General features: G+C 37.3%; 1 protein-coding gene across 1 annotated transcript in view; it reads left to right on the forward strand.

Annotated features, from left to right (window-relative positions):
* KDM5A (lysine demethylase 5A) overlaps positions 1 to 20492 on the forward strand; it is a 103197-nt gene that overhangs the window by 6274 nt on the left and 76431 nt on the right. The window contains exons 4-8 of the mRNA XM_066258644.1: positions 9855 to 10025; positions 12318 to 12452; positions 17675 to 17780; positions 18939 to 19030; positions 19961 to 20119. Coding sequence (XP_066114741.1) covers positions 9855 to 10025; positions 12318 to 12452; positions 17675 to 17780; positions 18939 to 19030; positions 19961 to 20119 — 663 coding nt within the window. The remainder of the gene's footprint in view (positions 1 to 9854; positions 10026 to 12317; positions 12453 to 17674; positions 17781 to 18938; positions 19031 to 19960; positions 20120 to 20492) is intronic.

Genomic DNA, 20492 nt, shown 5'->3' on the forward strand with positions numbered 1-20492 from the left:
CACTATTTTGAGGTAAATTTATTCTCATTTAGCCTGACCAGGCCATGGCGCAGTGGATAGAGCGACAAACTGGGATGCAGAGGACGTAGGTTCGAGACCCTGAGGTCGCCAGCTTGAGCGTGGGCTCATCTGGCTTGAGCAAAAAGCTCACCAGCTTGGACCCAAGGTCACTGGCTTGAGCAAGGGGTTACTCGGTCTGCTGAAGGCCCACAGTCAAGGCACATATGAGAAAGCAATCAATGAACAACTAAGGAGTTGCAACGAAAAACTGATGATTGATGCTTCTCATCTCTCTCCGTTCTTGTCTGTCCCTATATGTCTCTCTCTCTGATTCTCTCTCTCTCTCTGTAAAAAAAATAAATAAATAAAAATAAGGCCCTGGCCAGTTAACTCAGTGGTAGAGCATGAGGAGTGGCCTGGCATGCAGGAGTCCTGGGTTCAGTCCCCGGCCAGGGCACACAGGAGAAGCGCCCATCTGCTTCTCCACCCTTCCCCCTCTCCTTCCTCTCTGTCTCTCTCTTCCCCTCCTGCAGCCAAGGCTCCATTGGAGCAAAGTTGGCCCGGGTGTTGAGGATGGCTCTGTGGTCTCTGCCTCAGGCGCTAGAATGGTTCTGGTTGCAACAGAGCGACGCCTCAGATGGGCAGAGGATCGCCCCCTGGTAGGCATGCCTGGTGGATCCCGGTTGGGTGCATGCGGGAGTCTGTCTGACTGCCTCCCTGTTTCCAACTTCAGAAAAATACAAAAAAAAAAAAAATAATAATAATAAAATAAAAATAAAAATTTATTCTCATTTATATTACAGAATTAATTTTGAAAGATTTAACTATTCGAGGAAAAAAGTGAAAAAATTATTTAAATTTATTTTTATGATTCTTTTTAAAATTAGTATCAGGTCTGAATTTTCTTTTTTTTAGAGAGAGGGAGTGCAAGAGAGAGGGACAGACAGACAGGAAGGGAGAGAGATGAGAAGCATCAACTAGTAGTTAGGGCACCTTAGTTGTTTATTGATTATTTTTTCATATGTACTTTGACTGGGGGTGCTCCAGCTGAGCCAGTGACCCCTTAGTCAAGCCTGCGACCTTGGGGTCATATCTGTGATTCCACGCTCAAGCCGGCGACCTCGGGGTATCAAACTTGGGTCCTCAGGGTCCCAGGTTGATGCTCTATCCATTGTACCACTGCCTGGTCATGCATGTCAAAATTTTCTAAAAATTTTGTTTTATACCAAAAATTCTGGGAAGTGTAATCTTATGCTAATTTATAGCCCTAGGTTTGTTTTGTCAGTCTTTTAATGATGTCAGTAATTGAGCAGCACTGTCCTGAGAATTATCTAGTGCAGTTGTATGAAAACCTATGATACTGAAGTCCAAACTATAGTGAATTAGAGGGATGGGTTTGTATCTTGTAAGTAACCACTAGGGTAAAATATTTGTTTTAAGAATTCTCTTTGACAATTAAATGGTAAACAGGTTTAATTAGATGATAAATTAGGTTGCATTCGTGGATTTATAGAGTTGTAGGATTTCAAAATTAGGAAAGGACTTGGAGTTAACATAATCTGAATACTTAGTTCACAATTCTCTGTAATGATTATCACCTGAACTGTTTAACTTTATCTTGGAAAAATTCAATTGTTTTGTGCAAAGGGAGAATACTGTGTATATGTTATTTAAGTACTTAGAGATTGTATTGCAAATATGTTGATTAAAGGTTAAGTTTCTCCTGAGGTTTATTGGAGTCTTGTCTTTACATCTCTGTGGACATCTCTTTCCCTTAACCTTTGAAAATGCTTATAAAACTGCAATTTAAAGATAAAAGACACGTTTTGATTTGTAGTTTTGTTTATAATACTTTTTTTGTTCCTAAGTGCCAGAGTGAGATTGCTGCCTCTTATTACCATGTGAACTTTTTTACTTGATGTTGAGTGCAATGATCACATCTTAAATGTACAGTTTTTTTTTAAATGTACAGATACATTTTTATATATGTATACACCTGTGTAATCACCACCCAAATCAAGATATAGAGCGTTTATAGCACACTACTGGGCTTCTTCGTCTCCCTCCCAGTCAGTACTTTTCTCTAAAAGTAACCACTATTCTGATCGCTGTCATTGGGTGACTATTTCATTAGCATGACATTTTACTTTCTAGCAAGAGGCTCAGGCTGAAAACGACAAAAAATAATGAGAGTTCTGATATTTTTAGGTTGTTAGGTGTGTCCTTTAAAAAATTATTTTTGGGTGACAGCTGATGAGCATCTTTTGAACTTGTGTTATAGACATTTTGAAACACTTTAATTTCTTCTTTTTTTGTGTAAGCAGAGACAGAGTCAGAGAGAGGGACAGATAGGGACAGACAGGAATGGAGAGAGATGAGAAACATCAATTCTTCGTTGTGGCCCCTTAGTTGTTCATTGATTGATTTCTCATATGTGCCTTGATGGGGGGGCTACAGCAGACTGAGTGACCCCTTGCTCGAGCCAGCAACCTTGGGCTTAAGCTGGTGAGCCTTGCTCAAACCAGATGAGCCCGCGCTCAAGCTGGCGACCTCAGGGTCTTGAACCTGGGTCCTCCACATCCCAGTCCGACGCTCTCTGTGCCACTGCCTGGTCAGGCTGAAACACTTTAATTTCAACAACTTTTTAATGGGAAGCAAATTTTCAGTTTTCTGAGTCATTAAGTTGTCAGTGTGATGGTTTCCTGTTTTGATTAAATCACTTTGTCATTGTCCCTTATTTTAATTTTTAAAAATATTTTATTTATTGATTTATAGAGGGGGTGGGGAGCGAGGGGTATCAATGCACAGTTGCTTTACTTGAGTTGTTCATTGCTTGCTTGTCACATGTGCCTTGACCAGGTGAGCCCAGGGTTTTGAACCAGTGTCCTCAGCCTTCCAAGTTGACACTCTGTCCACTGGGCCACCACAGGCCAGCCTATTGTCCCTTATTTTTGATAATAAGTGTTATTAGGATGTTTATAATTTTTTTTTTGTGTGTGTGTCTGGCAGAGATAGAGAGAGTCAGAGAGAGGGTCAGATAGGGACAGACAGACAGGAAGGGAGAGAGATGAGAAACATCAATTCTTTGTTGTAGATCCTTAGTTGTTCATTGATTAATTTCTCATATGTGCTTTGACGGGATGGGGGGTGCTACAGCAGACTAAGTGACCCCTTGCTTGAGCCAGTGACCTTGGGCTCAAGCTGGTGAGCCTTTCTCAAACCACATGAACCCCCACTCAAGGTGGCGACCTTGGGGTCTCGAACCTGGGTCCTCCACATCCCAGTCCGATGCTCTATCCCAGGGGTCGGGAACCTATGGCTCACAAGCCAGATGTGGCTCTTTTGATGGCTGCATCTAGCTCGCAGACCAATCTTTAGTAAAAAAATATAATGTTAAAAATATAAAACACTCTCATGTATTACAATCTTTTCATTTCCTACCGCTCATGTTTTTGGTTGCAGGTGGCTGGAGCCAATCACAGCTGTCCTCCGGGACAACACCAAATTTTTATTGGATAACGCATAACGTACACGGGTAGTTATTTGGCTCTTATGGAATTACATTTTAAACTATGTGGCATTCATGGCTCACTCAGCCAAAAAGGTTCCCGACCCTTGCTCTATCCACTGTGCCACTGCCTGGTCAGGTGGGATGTCTATAATTTAATGAAATTTGACATTAACAATTACTGTTTATAATCAGTACAGCAAGAAACATTCATTTTAACCCTTAAAATCTTTTGGATAACCAGCATTCTCCCCTTTGCACTTTTTCCTTCCCATTCCCACTCCTCAGAGCTAATCCCTTTCAATTCTTTTAGCTATTTCTGATTTTGATCTTTATATTTTCTAATAATATGTTCATAATGCTACTTCTTTATTTTTTAGTTTTAAATATACTGACTTTCTATTATTAGAAATAGGGCATGAGTGTAAGAAATTAAAATCTTCACAAATGTCAGGCAGGTCTCCTGGCCCCTTTTAGTGTAGTTATATCAATTTTTTTTTTTTATTTATAATAATTTTATTTTTTTAATGGGGTGACATCAATAAATCAGGATACATATATTCAAAGATAACAAGTCCAGGTTATCTTGTCATTCAATTATGTTGCATACCCACCACCCAAAGTCAGATTGTCCTCTGTCACCTTCTATCTTGTTTTCTTTGTGCCCCTCCCCACCCCCTTTCCCTCTCCCATTCCCCCCTCCCCCCCTCATAACCACCACACTCTTATCAATGTCTCTTAGTTTCACTATTATGTCCCACCTACATATGGAATAATACAGTTCCTGTTTTTTTCTGATTTACTTATTTCGCTTCGTATCATGTTATCAAGATCCCACCATTTTGCTGTAAATGTTCCGGTGTCATCATTTCTTATGGCTGAGTAGTATTCCATAGTGTATATGTGCCACATCTTCTTTATCCAGTCATCTATTGATGGGCTTTTTGGTTGTTTCCATGTCCTGGCCACTGTGAACTATGCTGCAATAAACATGGGGCTGCATGTGTCTTTACATATCAATGTTTCTGAGTTTTTGGGATATATACACAGAAAGCCAACTAAATGGGAAATGATATTTTCAAACAACAGCTCAGATAAGGGCCTAATATCCAAATTTTTTTTATTTATCAGAAATTGTTGCCCTGGTCAGATGGTTCAATGGATAAATCATTGTCCCTGCAAGCCAAGGTCGCTGTATGTTTTGTTTATAACATCAAATACTTATTTTCAAATTTTTCAGCAAAGAGTAAATCTCTCAGTTTCCTTTTACCCATCCGATATGAACTTCATTTCTTTATTATCATTCTGGGAATTTCCTTCTCCTTGTTTCAGATCTTTTTTTTTACTTGGTTTACTCCTATTTTGGTGAAACATTTCATCTACTAGTGTAATGAGCAAGAAGGAAAATGAGATAAATTTTTTGCTTGTCAAAAAATGTTCTAAAACTTTATTGGTAGTTCAGTGGGGCTTAGAATTGTAAACTGTAGATCATTTTACTTCAGTATTTTGAAAGCTTTAATCTTTTGGCATTCAGTGTTGCTGTTGAAAACAGTGGTGCTATATTCTTATTCCTTTCTATGTCATTTTCTTTTTCTTAAAGACATTAGGATCTAATCTTTATTCCTAGTGGTTTGAGATTTCACAGTGATGGTCATTTGTATGTGTTTATTTTTACTCAATTTTTTTTTTAAATTAGTTGATTTTTAGAATGAAGCAGGGAGGGAGAGAGAAAGAGAATGATTGATTCATTCATTGTTCCACCTTTCTGTGCATTCATTGGTTGATTCTTGAATGTGCCCTGAGTGGGGATCAAACCAACACCTTGGCGTATTAAGACAATGCTCTAACCAAGTGAACTACCCAGCCAGGGCCTTTTAATAACTTCTTTAATTTGAACTCATGTAAATTTCCAGTCTTTTTTTAGAGTTGGAGAGGGATAGTTGCTTGGTGGTGGTCTAATTGCTTTTATATAGGTTTTCAGCCAATCCTGTTTTGTGTTCATTACCATCCCTAATTTTAAAAATACTGCTTCCTTTTCATAAGCCTTTGTTGATTCCATGTTGCAAAAGCTTCTTGGGTTTCTTCTGTTGTAGGTACTTGGCGTTTTGTTCTTTGTTTGGTTTTTTAGCTGGCTAGGTTATCACTTGTACAACTGCTTTTTCTTGGCCTATTTGTCCTCTTGGAATTAGGCCTTTGTATTCCTCTACTGTCTTTTTAGTGGAATTTTGAGAGGGAGTTTTTAAGTATAATACTATTACAACTTTATGTCTGTTAAAATTGTCTCTTGTTAGCTGGACTTAGTTTGTCACTTCAACTTTGAAATTTTGGCTTTGATTGACATTATTCTTTGGTCAGATTTTGATTAAGATCTTTTCTTTGTTGTGTTCAACTTATTGTATGCCATTATCTTTTCATAGAGCATGGTTCTTAAGTGATATTTTTCTAGTAACAGTGGTGTGATATATTGCATTGCAAATGTTTGCAATAAATGATTTATTTTTAAAATTTTTTATCTAATTTTATTAAGTGAGAGGCTGGGAGGCAGAGGGACAGACATCCTGCATGGGAGCCATTTGGGATCCACCTGGCAAGCCCCCTACAGTGTTATGCTCTACCCATCTGGGGCTGTTGCTCTGTTGCTCAGCAACCAAGCTATTTCAGCACCTGAGGTGAGGCCATAGAGCCATCCTCAGTGCCCAGGGCCAACTTACTCAAACCTTTCGAGCCATAGCTGTGGGAGGGGAAGAGAGTGAATGAAAGAGAGAGAGAGAAGAGGGAGAGGGAAGGGTAGAGAAGAAGATGGTTGCTTCTCCTGTGTGCCCTGACTGTGAATTGAACCTGGGACTTCCACATGCTGGTCCAGCATTCTCCTGCTGAGCCACCCTGCCAGGGCCTAAATGGTTTATATTTTGAAATTATATAATTCTTGCCTGACTGGTAGTGGCACAGTGGATAGAGCGTCGACCTGGGACACTGAGGTCCCAGGTTCGAAACCCCAGAGGTTGCCAGCTTGAGTACAGGGTTAGCAGCTTGAGCATGGGATCATCAGCATGATCCCATGGTCACTGACTTGATCCCAAAGGTCACTGGCTTGAAGCCCAAGGTTGCTGGTTTGAGCAAGGGGTCACTAGCTTGGCTCCATGCCCCCTCCCTTCAAAGACATGTGTGAGAAACAATCAGTGAACAACTAAAAGGGTGCAATTACAAGTTGATGCTTCTTATCTCTCTTCATTCCTGTCTCTCTCTCTCAAAAAAAAAAGGGAAAAATATGTAATTCTTGACTCGAAGCTGAATAAAAATAAGTGTAAGGTTTTGTGTTTTTATAGTATTAGGGCTAGTTAAATTGTTAGATTATTATATGCATGAAGCCAAACTCGTGGTTTTGATTTCTTTGTAAGGTAGCATTGTGTTATTCCTTGACCATGCCTTGACTCTGTTTGTTGTCATTTTCACAGTTGTGTGCCAATGATCAACTGGGTGGGAAAGCATGACTGGAACTATGCAGATGTATCATTACTAATGGAAATTTGGCTTGATGTACTTTGAATACAAAACAGATTGTTTATTCAATAGTGATAATTGTTTCTGATAGTAAAGATTATTGAGAGCTTCCTTTACTACTACTCTCTATTTGCTTTAGTCACATTTGCTTTCTTACTGATCCTCAAACACCCTAGGCATGCTTCTTAACTTAGGGCCCTTACTCTGGCTGTTCCTGTGTATCTGTCAAGGAGCTGCTCTACTCTTTCATGTCTTTACTCAGATTTCACCTTTGTCAGTGAGGCTTTTTGTAAGTAATTAATACTTCAGTTTACTGTCATTCTGCTACTTGTGAGGCCTTTTCACTGCTTTTTAAATTTTCTTTCACGGGATTTATCACTTCAGAATTTATATATTATGATTATTGTATGTTTTCTCCCACTAGAATATAAGCTCCACAGAGGCAAATATTTTTGTTTTATTTACAGACATATCTCAGCCACCTGAAACAGTAGCTGACAGTATAGACACACTGGAAAGATAAGAAAGAGAAAGGCATTTTAATTCATCCATTGCTTCCAGACAGCCCTCTATCTAAACTACTCTCATTGTCTTTTATACTACAAAATTTGAAAAATATATTTTTTTCTCTTTATCATTTCCTAGTTAGCTCTTAACAGAGGAGCTTCTTTGAGTACATGACAGGAGAAGCTGAAGAATCAGAGATGTGTTCAACTCTTGTGCATATAAACTTGTATGTGTGTGTTTCTACCAAGCTTTCAGGTATTTCACTGGTAGAACATAGTGCTTTGGCTATAGGTTCATCTTTGTCTATAATAGTATTCTAGATCATAAGAGTTGAAAACATTTCCTTCTCTTACTTATAGCATGTGCACCCCCACTTGCTCACATATGTAGACATTTATAATATTGCTAACATTGATATAGCACTATGTCCTGGTGCTTTTCATATTTTATTTATTTCATCTGTTTTCATAATGATGAGGTGTAGGTACTGTTGTTACAAGTTTTAAAGTAATAGCAAAGAATCTGAAATACAAATTATGTAACTTATCCAAGGTCCTACAACTATTAAGTACCATATCTAGGATTTGAACTTTGTAAGTCTGGCTTCTGAGTACATGCTCTTAGCCTATGAAAAAAATTGTGATAAAATATATATAACATAAAATTGACCATTTTAAGTGTATTATTTAATGGCATTAAGTACATTCAAAATGTACTATCCATTTCCAGAATGTTACCCTCCTTGTAGCCCCTGGTAAAACCTCTATTCTACTTTCTTTTTCTATGAATTTGCTTATTCTAGATGTGTCATGTAAGTAAAATCATATAATATTCATCCTTTTGTGTTTGATTTATTTCAATTAGTATAACGTTTTTAGGTTCATCCATGTTGTCACCTCTCAGCATAATATTTTCATTGTATGTATATATTGCATTTTGTGTATCCACTAATCTCTTTTTCCCCTTCTTTTTCCATGTGAGAGGAGGGGAGATAGAGAGGCTCCTGCATGCTCCCTGATGGGGATCCACCTGGCAACCCCTTTCTGGGGCCAATGCTTTGGCCATCTGGGGCCATACTGGCAACTGAGCTTTTTTTAGCATCTAAGGATGAGGCTCCATGGAGCCATCCTCAACACCCAGGTCCGATGAGCTTGAACCAATTGAGTCATGGCTGTGGGAGGGGAAGAGAGAGAGAGAGAAGGGGGAGAGATAGAGAAGCAGATGGCTGCTTCTCCTGTGTGCCCTGACCAGGAATCGAACCCAGGACATTCACATGCTGGGCTGGTGCTCTACCACTGAGCCAACCAGTCAGGGCCTATCCATTAATCTCTTGTTGGGCATTTAGGTTGTTTCCATCTTTTGGTTATTGTGAATAATGCTGCTGTGAATATTCATATACAAACATCTCTGAGTCCCGGCTTTCAGTTCTTCTGGATATATACCTAGATGTGGAATTGCTGGATCATGTGGTAATTCTGTTTAAATATTCTCCTAACTCTTTTGATACAAATACAGTAATGTATATTCAAAGAGGAAAATTAACTATGAGTTCAAATAACTATGTCATGGTGCTTTTTATCCTGTTGTCAGTGATACTGAAAACAGCCTCTATTTTAGAGTGGGAATGCTATACAATGTCAGCTTCTGGAAAATAGGGGAGCTTGACACATGTATATTATATACAGTGCCAGGACTGATGTGAACATTCAGCCAAATTGGCCAGTTTATCTCATTACTTTCTACATTAATACATTCTATGCTACATTCCAGTAAATCTACACTGTAATCTGATCTTTCCATATTCTTTTATAATCTTCCTTGTAAAACTTTTCTTTTTTTGAAAAATTATAGCCTCTTCTGCAACATATTCTCTGAATCCATGTTTCCTTGATGTTTTTATTAAATTTTGTTATTTGATATATTTTCTAATTTCAGGAATTAAGTTTTTTGTACTATATAACATTTATTCTCATGCATATTTTTGGTCTATATTTAATTTTTATTTTATATTTTGAGTTCCTTGAAGATATGGAGAACACCTATATATTTAGTTTTCTCAGGGTCTATAATGTACAAAGTGCAAAATCATTAAATGTTTTTGAATGCCTGGTTTATTTAAGGTTGGCATAATAATATTAAATAATGGTTTAAAACTTCCAAAAATCATTGTCTCCTTCCGTACTTTGAAATGTTGACAAGTTTCCATTTTGTCAGATTTTCATTGAAAGGAAATTTGAAATATAGGCCCAGAATAATTTTTGTATATAGCAAGTAAGATGTAGAGTCAGGATACATGAATCTACCTTCTTTCCCTAAATAATTTTTACTTTCTTTTCAGATTGTTGCCAGCAAAGGAGGTTTTGAAATGGTCACCAAAGAAAAGAAATGGTCTAAAGTGGGTAGCCGCTTGGGATATCTGCCAGGAAAAGGAACTGGGTCTCTTTTGAAGTCACACTATGAAAGAATTCTCTACCCATACGAGCTTTTCCAATCTGGTGTCAGCCTTATGGTGAGATGAATTATTTTTTTTTAAGGAGTGGATAAATGCGGTCTGCCAAGTACATACTTTAGACCAGGGGTCTCAAACTCAACTCAGCATGTGGGCCGCAGAGCAAGATCACAGCCCTTCGGCGGGCCGCACTAGGTCTACAAAAGGCAACTGTTACGCAACACTTTTCTCACTGCAGTTGAAAACAAAAAAAAAATCAGTACAACAAGCACAATCGTACATGCAGTTTACTCAGTGTCACAAAACGACCAGAAACTGTAGTTTGCATCACAACTGCTGTTAACTAAGCTAATATCTAGCTAGGATGCTAGAGAAATGAAAAATACAAGTAGGCCCCTAGGCTTACTTAATTTTATCCAAAATATTTTGAACTTCGTGGATTAGTCTGCGGGCCGCACAAAATTGTTTGGCGGGCCGCGAGTTTGAGACCCCTGCTTTAGACTGTGTTCACCATAACAAGTGAGCAGTTGCTTATGCATATAGCAAGTTGAAAAAGATTTCTCTAAGTACCACAATTTGGCGAAGCAAGATGTAGTATAAAAATCAGCTATTTTTGTTTGTTTACAAGGTAAAGGTTAATGAGTATAAAGGATGTTGTCTTATTTGTTTAAAATAAGTCATTTTGTTTACTCTTGTTGAAAATTTTTTCTTTTGTTTTATGTATTTTTAACAGCTTTATTGAGGTGTAATTGACATACTGTAGAGTTCACTCATAGTCAGTAAGCTTTATTAAATTACACACTACAGTCTCATTTTAGAACACTTCCACCAGGTCAAAAAGTTCCTTTGTGTGTGTTTGTAGTTGGTTTCTGCTCCTAGCCCAAAACCTAGACAACTGCTGATTGATTTTCTGGCTCTATAGTTTTGCCTATTCTAGAAATTTCACTTAGATGGAATCATACAATATGATTATGTGTCTGGCTTCTTTTCCTTAGCCTAATATTTTTAAGGCTCATCTATGTTTAGTATGTATTAGTACTTCATTTCTTTTTATGGCTGAATAATATTCTGTTGTATGGATATACCATATTTGTTTATTCATATACTAGTTGATGGACAGTTGGATTATTTCCAGTTTATGGCTATTATGAATAATGCTATGAATATTCAAGTACAAGTCTTTGTGTGGACATATGTTTTCATTTCTCTTGGGTAGATACCTAGGAGTGGAATTGCTGGGTTATATGGTAAGTTTATGTTTAACTTTTTAAGGAAATAACAAACTGTTTTCCGAAGTGGCTGAACCATTTTACATTTGTATCAGTAATGTAGAGGCTTCCAGTTTCTCCACGTCTTTGCTAGCAGTTGATATTGTCAGTTTTTTTGCTTATAGCCATTCTAGTGGGTGTGTAGTAGTATCTCATTGTGATTTTAATGTTCATTTCTCTAATGACTAATGGTGTTCTGCATCTTTTCATGTGCATATTAACCATTTATATATTTTCCTTTATGAAGTGTCTGTTCAGATTTCTTTATTGGATTTTTTATCTTATACTTGTTCTAAGAGTTCACTGTATTCTAGAGACAAATTCTGTGTCAGTATGATTTTAAAATATTTTCTACTAGTTTGTGGTTTATCTTTTCATTTTATAGTGGTGTCTATTTGAAGACTAATTTATTCATTTTTATTTCTTCCCATTTATGGATTGTGTTTCTGTTGTTATAGCTAAGAAATCTTTCTAACCTAAGACTGCAAAGATCTCCTTTTTTGTTTTCATCTGTAAGTTTTACATTTTTAGCTTTTTTGTTTAGGACTTTGATTCATTTCGAGTATGTATGTGTGTAGTATAAAGGTATATATGTGTTTTTGATGGTCATACACGTGCAGCATCATTTATTTAAAAGAGTAGCGTTCTCCCATTGATTTACTTTGGCACCTTTGTTGAAAATCAGTTGACTTTAAATATGTGGGTTTATTTCTGGTCTTTGTTTTGTTCTTTGATCCATACATATATTTAACACTAATACTATATATACTGTTTTTTGAGTACTAGAGCTTTATAGTAAGTTTCAGTGCCCAGTAGTGTAAGTCCTCCAACTTTGTTCTTTTTTCCAGATTTTCTGAACAATTTGCATTTTCACATAAATTTTAAGGTCAGCTTCTCAATTTCTACAAAAGACAGCTAGGATTTTGATAAGGATTATTTGAATCTGTTGATCAGTTTGGTGGGAGAATTTTCATCTGGTTTCATGTAGAATTAGAGATTTACTGAAAATTTATAATTTTCCCTGAGTCTCAAATCTGATCTCTTACCAGTAAGTCTGCTCTCTTCCTGTGCTCTGATTCTTTAGGGTGTACAAATGCCTAATTTAGATCTTAAAGAAAAAGTGGAGCCTGAGGTTCTTGGCACTGATGTCCAAACTTCCCCAGAGCCAGGCACAAGAATGAACATTCTGCCAAAGAGAACAAGACGTGTCAAGTCGCAGGTATCAATTTCCCTGGGCCATTTCTTAAAATTGATTTTAGTGAGAGTGGAAAGGGTAATGGTGGGGGAGAGGCAGAGACAGAGAGAGAGAGGAACATTGATCTCCTCCTGTATATACCCTGATCAGGGATGTGGTTCAGGATGATGCTCTAACCAGCTGAGCTATCCGGCCAGGGCTATGGGCCATTTTTAACAGGAGTTTTACATGCATTGGCTCTGCATCTGGTTATGGGAGGTCATTCATATACTGCTATTCTTTAAAATTTGAAAAGACCTATTCTTCAATTACTTTTGAGATGAATGGGGAAGAAATGATAAAATTCAGTCTGATTTACCTGACTGGTGGTGGCGCAGTGGATAAAGCATCGACCTGGAGTGTTGAGGGTTGCCAGTTCAAAACTTGAAGTTGCTGGCTTGAGCACAGAGTCATCAACATGAGCCAAAGTTGCCAGCTTGAGGAAGAGATCACTGGCTTGACTTGAGCCTGAGGTCGCTGGTCTGATCCCTGCTGATGGCATGCACGAGAACCAGTCAGTGTACAACTAAAGTGAAGCAACAATGAGTTGTTGATTTTCTTTCTTTCTCTCTCCCTCTTTTTCTCTCTCTCAGAAAAAAAAAATCAGTCTGATCTGCTTTAGGAAGGTTTTTGTTAATTTTGGATAGTTTTTGACAGGGTTGGCAATTCAGAGAGTGACTAGAAATATTATAAGGGGTCAGTTTTATTGACATGCTAATGAATTCTGGTGCATATTATTTTTATGGTTAGCAGAAGTGAGAGGAGTAGGAAAAAGTGGCTATTTATTTTACTCGTCATCCTTTATAAACCAGAGCATAAGTTTCTTAGTGCCTGGACCATTCCAGTGTAACTTCTATAGTGTTCTTGTAATCTAAAATAATTTCAAAGCCTATTGAATATATCAGAAGAAAAGTGCCCTCATTTTTTTGTTCCCTTTACTTTTCTCATTTCTTTGTTGTCCCCAAAGTTGTATTTTTTAAGGTTTTTGGTAAAGAGAACTCTGTAAGCTGGGACAGCAATGTACCCTTAGAACTCTGGGATGTGGCCCATTTAAATTAAGTTAAATTTAATTAAAAAATCAAAATAGAACTTAATTGGATCCTAATTATTGACTTTAACGTACCTAAAAAGCAACGTTTGGGCCTTATCTGTGGTGGTGCAGTGGATAAAGCATTGACCTGGAACGCTGAGGTTGCTGGTTCGAAACCCCGGGCTTGCCTGGTCAAGGCACATACAGGACTTGATGCTTCCTGGTCCTCCCCCATTCTCTCTCGCTCTTCTCTCTAAAATGAATAAATAAAATAAAAATCTAAAAAAGAAAAAAAAGCAATGTGTTAAAAGAATGGAAGTGGTTTACACTGGAAGTGGGAATCAGAAGGAAGATAGTCCACAACAAGAGACACTGTATTTGGGTGGTAAGGAATCTTGTACTTACTGGAGAGGCAGGCTATGATACTTTATCTTGCTTGTTTAGCGCCTAGGGGATATCTCTCTTTCAGGCTATGTCTCCTTCTGTTGTTCTGAGTTTATGCTTATTAAATAACCTCCTGATTTAATAATTTAGCTTCTTAGGTGCTTGAAAAGCAGAAAGATAGGTGTCTTGAATGAGGAATATGTATTTAATGGAAATTCATTGGCAAGTGATAGCCCACTATAAATTACTAAACTCTGGCTTAGTCATTAAGTGATTTTATTATTATCATTGATATTAGAAGTTCTGATCACTTTTGGGTCATGATTCTAGTTCAAGACCTAAAACAAAGAGTAGTCCTTTGACATAGTGACTCAACTCTGAAAAGTTGCTCTGGGTGCGCCTGCTCACCTAATCAATTGTCAGTTTGTGAGAAATCACTTTTGGTATTTCTTCTAAAACCATGAAAAAGATTTGCTTATTTTTAATTGCCTTTCTTGATGAAAGATTAGGTACATAGAATACTTTTTTTTTATTGTGACAGAGAAAGGGACAGACAGACAGGAATGGAGAGAGATGAGAAGCATCAGTTCTTTCTTGTGGCACCTTAGTTCATTGATTGCTTTCTCATATGTGCCTTGACCTGTGGAGGGGGGACTACAGCAGAACAAGTGACCCCTTGCTCAAGCCAGTGACCTTGGGCTCAAGCTAGCCTCCTTGGGCTTCAAGCCAATGACTTTTGGGCCCAAGCCAGTGACCATGGGGTCATGTCTATGATTCCACACTCGAGCCAGCGACCCTGCACTCAAGCCAGCGATCTCGGTGTACTGCACCATTGCCTGGTCAGGCTCTTTTACCCATTGTAATAATTGTCACTGGAGTCAGATTGGTTCTCATCAGGTAGAAACTAGAACCTTTTCAGGATTTGCAATTAAGATTTTTTTTTTTCTGAGAGAGTCGGGAAGGGAGGGAGATGAGATACATTAACTCATAGTTTTGTCACTTTAGTAGTTCATTGATTGCTTCTCATATGTGCCTTGCTGGGGGGGAACTCAAGCTGAGCCATTACCCCTTGCTCAAGCCAGCAATCATGGGATCATGTGGCTGATCCTACACTTAAGCCAATAACCTAGTGCTCAAGCTTGCTAGCTTGTGCTCATGCTGCATGAGCCTGCACTCAAGGCAGCAACCTCAGGGTTTCAAACCTAGGTCCTTAGTGTCCCAGGTCAGCGCCCTATCCACTGCACCACCACCAGTCAGGCAAGAATTTCTTTTCTTTTAGGGAAAAGCAGAAAGGAGAGAGATGAGAAGCATCAGCTTATAGTTGTGGCACCTTAGTTGTTCATTGATTGCTTCTCATATGTGTCTTGATGGTGGGGGGGCTCCAGTGACGCCTTGCTCAAGCCAGTGACCTTGGGCTTCAAGCCAGTGACCCTTGGGTTTATGTTGATGATCACATGCTCATGTTGGCAACACCATCCTCAAGCTGGTGAGCCTACGCTCAAGCCTGACGAGCCCATACTAAAGCCAGTGACCTTGGGGTTTTGAATCTGGGTTTTCAGCATCCCAGGTTGATGCTCTATCCACTGCGCCACCACTGGCCAGGCAAGGATTTCTTAAATTCTTATCGTTAATTCCTATATTGTCAGTCTGCTTCATTTCTAGTTTTCTATTTCAGTAAGGAAGAAAAAGGCTTTCTGCTACAACTCTTAACTTCTTGCCCCATACACATAACTGTTAGTGTTCATTTTTAATCTCTGCCTATCTCTGAGCCAAGTGTATCTTTCCAAGGATAATCCACTTCTGTCTTTTAAGGCTTCTTCAGTGATTTCAGTATATCAGGTGTGAAGTCTTTCTCTTCTGCCTCATCTGTGCCATCTTCCTTCATATGTGTTTAAGCATTTTTCTTTAAAGAACAACCCATAGTTTTTCTTGAGCTATATTTTTTATATTTTTCATGTAGAAAAATGTTTGTATCTTAAGTGTACATACATACTGATAACTGGTTTATACCTTAAAACCTTTTATTCCTTTTTGATAATCAAATTGTTCTAAATTTGGCTAATGGAAGCAACTTAAAACTGGTTCATGATGTTCTTTTGACTCTGAGGGCTATTTTTTGAGAGAGACAGATAGGAAGGGGGAGAGATGAGAAGCATCAGCTCGTAGTTGTGTCACTTTAGTTGTTTACTGATTGCTTCTCATACGTGCCTTGACCAGGAGGCTTAAGCCGAGCCAGTGACCCCTTGCTCAAGCCAGCGACCTTGGGCTTCAAGCCAGTGACCTTTGGGCTCAAGCCAATGACCATGGGATCATGGTGACGATCTCGTGCTCAAACAGGATGAGCCCACACTCAAGCAGACAACTTCAGGGGTTTTGAAGCTGGAACCTCAGTGTCCCAGGTCGTTGCTCTGTCCACTGCGCTGCCACTGACCAGGTTATTGTCATTTTTAATTATAAAGTTTAAAAATACTACGTAGCAAGGCCTTCTGATTTTTTATTTTGTTATTTATAGTTTTATTTCAGTAAGACTAGGAATGTTTTATTATTTCTATGTTTTGGAACTGTATTGACTGTTGATAAAAGTTGTTAGTGTTAACTGATTAAAATACTTTGATATGGTACATAACAAAGCTATGTTAGCTTTTTTATTATGTACTTGCTTTTAATAGGGGTAAAAAGTGTGTTGTGTTTAACATCGGAATAACTATAGAGATTGGTAAGTATAGCCAAATCAGTTTACTAAAGTTTAAACAAATTTTGAAATGCTTTTTGGTTGGTTTGATTCTTATATGATCTTTATTCTAATCTGCATACATCGGCTATTGTGTAGCCATAGATTTATAAAATAGTCTGTACTTTATCCTGGTTTATTTTTATTCTTATTAACTAAATATATTTTAAATAAATTTTGATTACTGAATCTCCATTCAGAGGTTATAGTTTATCTAAATTCAAGGTGTAACAGTGCTCATCTTTACTGGATACCAAGTGATAGTAGCTTAAACATTAACAACACAGTTTTCACATAAGGACACATTTTTCACATAAGATTTTCAGAGATACATAGGTAGTTCTAGGATTGATACAGCAACTGCACATTGTTACCAAGGGTCCAGGCTTTCCATCCTTCTGCCTTGCTTTCTTCAGTGTGTGGGTGGGTGATATACGGTATCTCCCAATTGTAGTGTAGCTACTATACAGTTTAGCCCCATGCTTTCACCAGATTTAGTCTCATAGCAGTAGGAAAGGAAGTTGGGGTAAAAGGGCTTACTCTTTGAGAAACTTTCTCTTTTATTACATGATTAAAATCTTTCCCAGAGGGTTCCAGTAGACCTTCCTTACTTATTCCCATCCCTGGCTAGGTAATCTCCAACAAAGAGAATTGGCATTAATTTAGGACAATCTTATTCATTTCTTAGGATGGGCATATTGTTCTCTAATCAAAGTTGGCGTCCATTAGCAAGTTAGAAGTGGGGCTTTCTATTGAGTTATTACATATATATATATAAATTATACACACACACACCAGTTATTACCAGTAGCACTTGTCTATGGACAGACCTAATTGACAACTGCACTTTTATGAAAGATAGATTTTCTTTTGTGGGAAGGAATCTGGGTGTTACATAGTGCTTTGATGATGTGTGCTCAACTGTTGTAATAAGGTAGCAAGTGGAATTAGAGAAGAAATCAAATAATTTTTTCCTTTATTTTGAAGAGGACTTTGAAACTTTTCTTTCGTAAGAAATAAATGTATGAATTAGACTAATGTGAGTTTCATTATATTTTTTAGTCAAATTCTGGAGACGTGAATAGAAACACAGAACTGAAGAAACTTCGAATTTTTGGGGCTGGGCCTAAGGTCGTGGGCCTGGCAATGGGAGCAAAAGATAAAGAAGGTAAAATCTGTTTTTTGGTCATGAAAAGAAATAAGGTATAATATGGTCATAGCAAAATTCACATGATACTTGAATTGCAGTCTGCCTTGGGATTTTTCTAAGACTTGTAAAACTTGCAGCCTGGTTCCTAGACAGGTCACCTTTTTTTTATGTTAGATAGTCTTACATTTAAGCTTTGAGGAGCTGTATTAGGTTGAATTTTTATAATATTTTGGTAGAAATTTTATTCCTTCATGTCTAGTATGTGACACAAATTTATTGTAGTTCCTAAAGGCTAGTTTATGAATGGTGAAATTAGTGGTACTCACCTGGTGATCTAATGCTTGTAACCTTTAAATTCAAAGAGAAATAGAGGATTCTCTGGTCTTTAGTATCAGAAGATGGTGGGGAGAGCTTTTGACCTATGTTCTAACTATAATTTTGATATTTTTCTATAATTACCGTGATATATTACTTTATTTAAATAAACTCTGTGTGAGGAATTCTCAGGTTAGCATGTTTGAAACTTTTTAAGACTACTAATGCAAAAATCCCAAGTTCCACTTTTTGCTGTTGTTCATCTCGATTTTAAAACTCAACAAAGATGAGTTGGATATGTTTTTACTGTGTAAGAATTTAATGAAATGCTACAATCTAAAGTCATATTAACTATATACATTTTATGATATTAGTAATTAACTCATAATTTAAATTGTGGACTGAACTCTACAAGATCAGATAATATTTTTCTGTCACTCTCAAAACATTCACTGTGATAGGACTTACTAAATACATTATGATGTTTATTATTACCCCTCGAAGAATTAAGCACTTTACCTTCTTCATTCTTGTAATTATTGTATTGGCTGTCAGTGACCATAAAACTAATCTCAAATTAATCCCTAGTAAGTACTACATGCAGTCAGTATAGAATTAGTAGTTAAGCTCTCTGGAACTTGATTGTCTGGATTAAAATCCCATATCTGCCACTGACTGTGATCTTTGAGTAACTTATCTAACTTCTCGATACTTCAGATTCTTTATCTTCAATGGGGATAATAGTTTTCTTATAGTATTGTGAGATTTTGACTAAGTTAAATAATTTAAAATAGTGTCTGGTCCAGAGTAAGCTCTCAACATTAGTTTTTACTATTATTATATAACTATTTTTATTTTAAGATGAGGTCTCCCGAAGACGAAAAGTTACCAACAGGTCAGACGCATTTAACATGCAAATGAGACAACGGAAAGGAACTCTCTCTGTTAACTTTGTAAGTGTTCTGAGATGTGCCAGGAGGGAAAGGATTTATTTTTATTTAGTTTTGCACTTTTTATCTTGCTTTGGTATCTTGGTATGGCATTTAGTTAATTCATTTGGTCATAATACTTAATGGTGAATCTGAAGTTGCAAGTTTGGGTTATGTAATGTTAACCTTGCTTTGTCCCGTGTACATAGACTGTTTGTCCCCTTAAGTCAGGGGTCGGGAACCTATGGCTCGTGAGCCAGATGTGGCTTTTTTGATGGCTGCATCTGGCTCACAGACAGATCTTTAATAAAAAAAATAATGTTAAAAATATAAAACGTTCTCATGTATTACAGTCTATTCATTTTCTACTGCTCATGTTCATGGTTGTGGGTGGCTGGAGCCAATCATAGCTGTCCTCCGGGACAACACCACATTTTTATTGGATAATGCCTAACGTACACAGGTCGTTGTATGGCTCTCACAGAATTACATTTTAAAATATGTGGCGTTCATGGCTTGCTCAGCCAAAAAGGTTCCCGACCCCTGCCTTAAGTCATAGACCTTGTAAGTAACTGAGAGAATGAATATGAATCTGTAAATCCTTGAGCTGTATTGTAGGCCGTGTACAGTATTCATTCTCTAACAGAATAGTGTGTATAGCAACTATGACATGGTATATTTTATCTCTATATATTGACTTTTAAGTACCATAGATTTGTAGTCTTTCTTTATTCTAATAACTTGGTGTGCATTAACTTGCATATAAAAGCTCTGAGGAAATTTAGGAAGTTTTATCAAAAGCTGTTTAAGTATAATTATTTAAAATAGATATTCAGGATTTAAGATGTGTTTACTTTTTAGTGCACATTATCTGGTTTCAATTAAGGAATTCCTGGTAAGAATTTAATATTACTTATTATAGAAAATAGACTTTATTTTATTGTTTTTTAACAGGTTGATCTCTATGTTTGTATGTTTTGTGGTCGGGGAAATAACGAAGATAAATTGCTTTTGTGTGATGGATGTGATGACAGCTATCATACATTTTGTTTAATTCCCCCACTACCTGATGTGCCCAAAGGAGATTGGAGGTGTCCTAAATGTGTTGCTGAGGTACAATTTACAGATTCTTTTTAAACCAAAAACAATAACACATGCATACACACATATAGTAAACAGATTCCCAAAAGCTTCTTTGTTCTTCAGTGTTTAAACTCTCCAGGATTTTTAAAGAAACATATTAAATGGAACTGTCAACATTGTACTGTGACTGCTTGCCTTTCAAGGTTTCTTTTCTGACTATTGTTTGACAGTTCAGCTTTTTGCTGCAGATGAATGAGACTTTTGCTTAGAATGTTCATATTCCTGGAAAACAGTAAAAACTGTAGTTTATTTGTATTTTTTAATTAAAAAACTTAAAATCAGACATGAAACTCTTAAAATTTAGGAATTATGCATTCAGTTTTTGTGCTACCAGATAAATTTA

The sequence above is a fragment of the Saccopteryx bilineata genome, chromosome 2 (genome assembly GCF_036850765.1).
Source record: "Saccopteryx bilineata isolate mSacBil1 chromosome 2, mSacBil1_pri_phased_curated, whole genome shotgun sequence".
NCBI classification, from domain to species: domain Eukaryota; kingdom Metazoa; phylum Chordata; class Mammalia; order Chiroptera; family Emballonuridae; genus Saccopteryx; species Saccopteryx bilineata.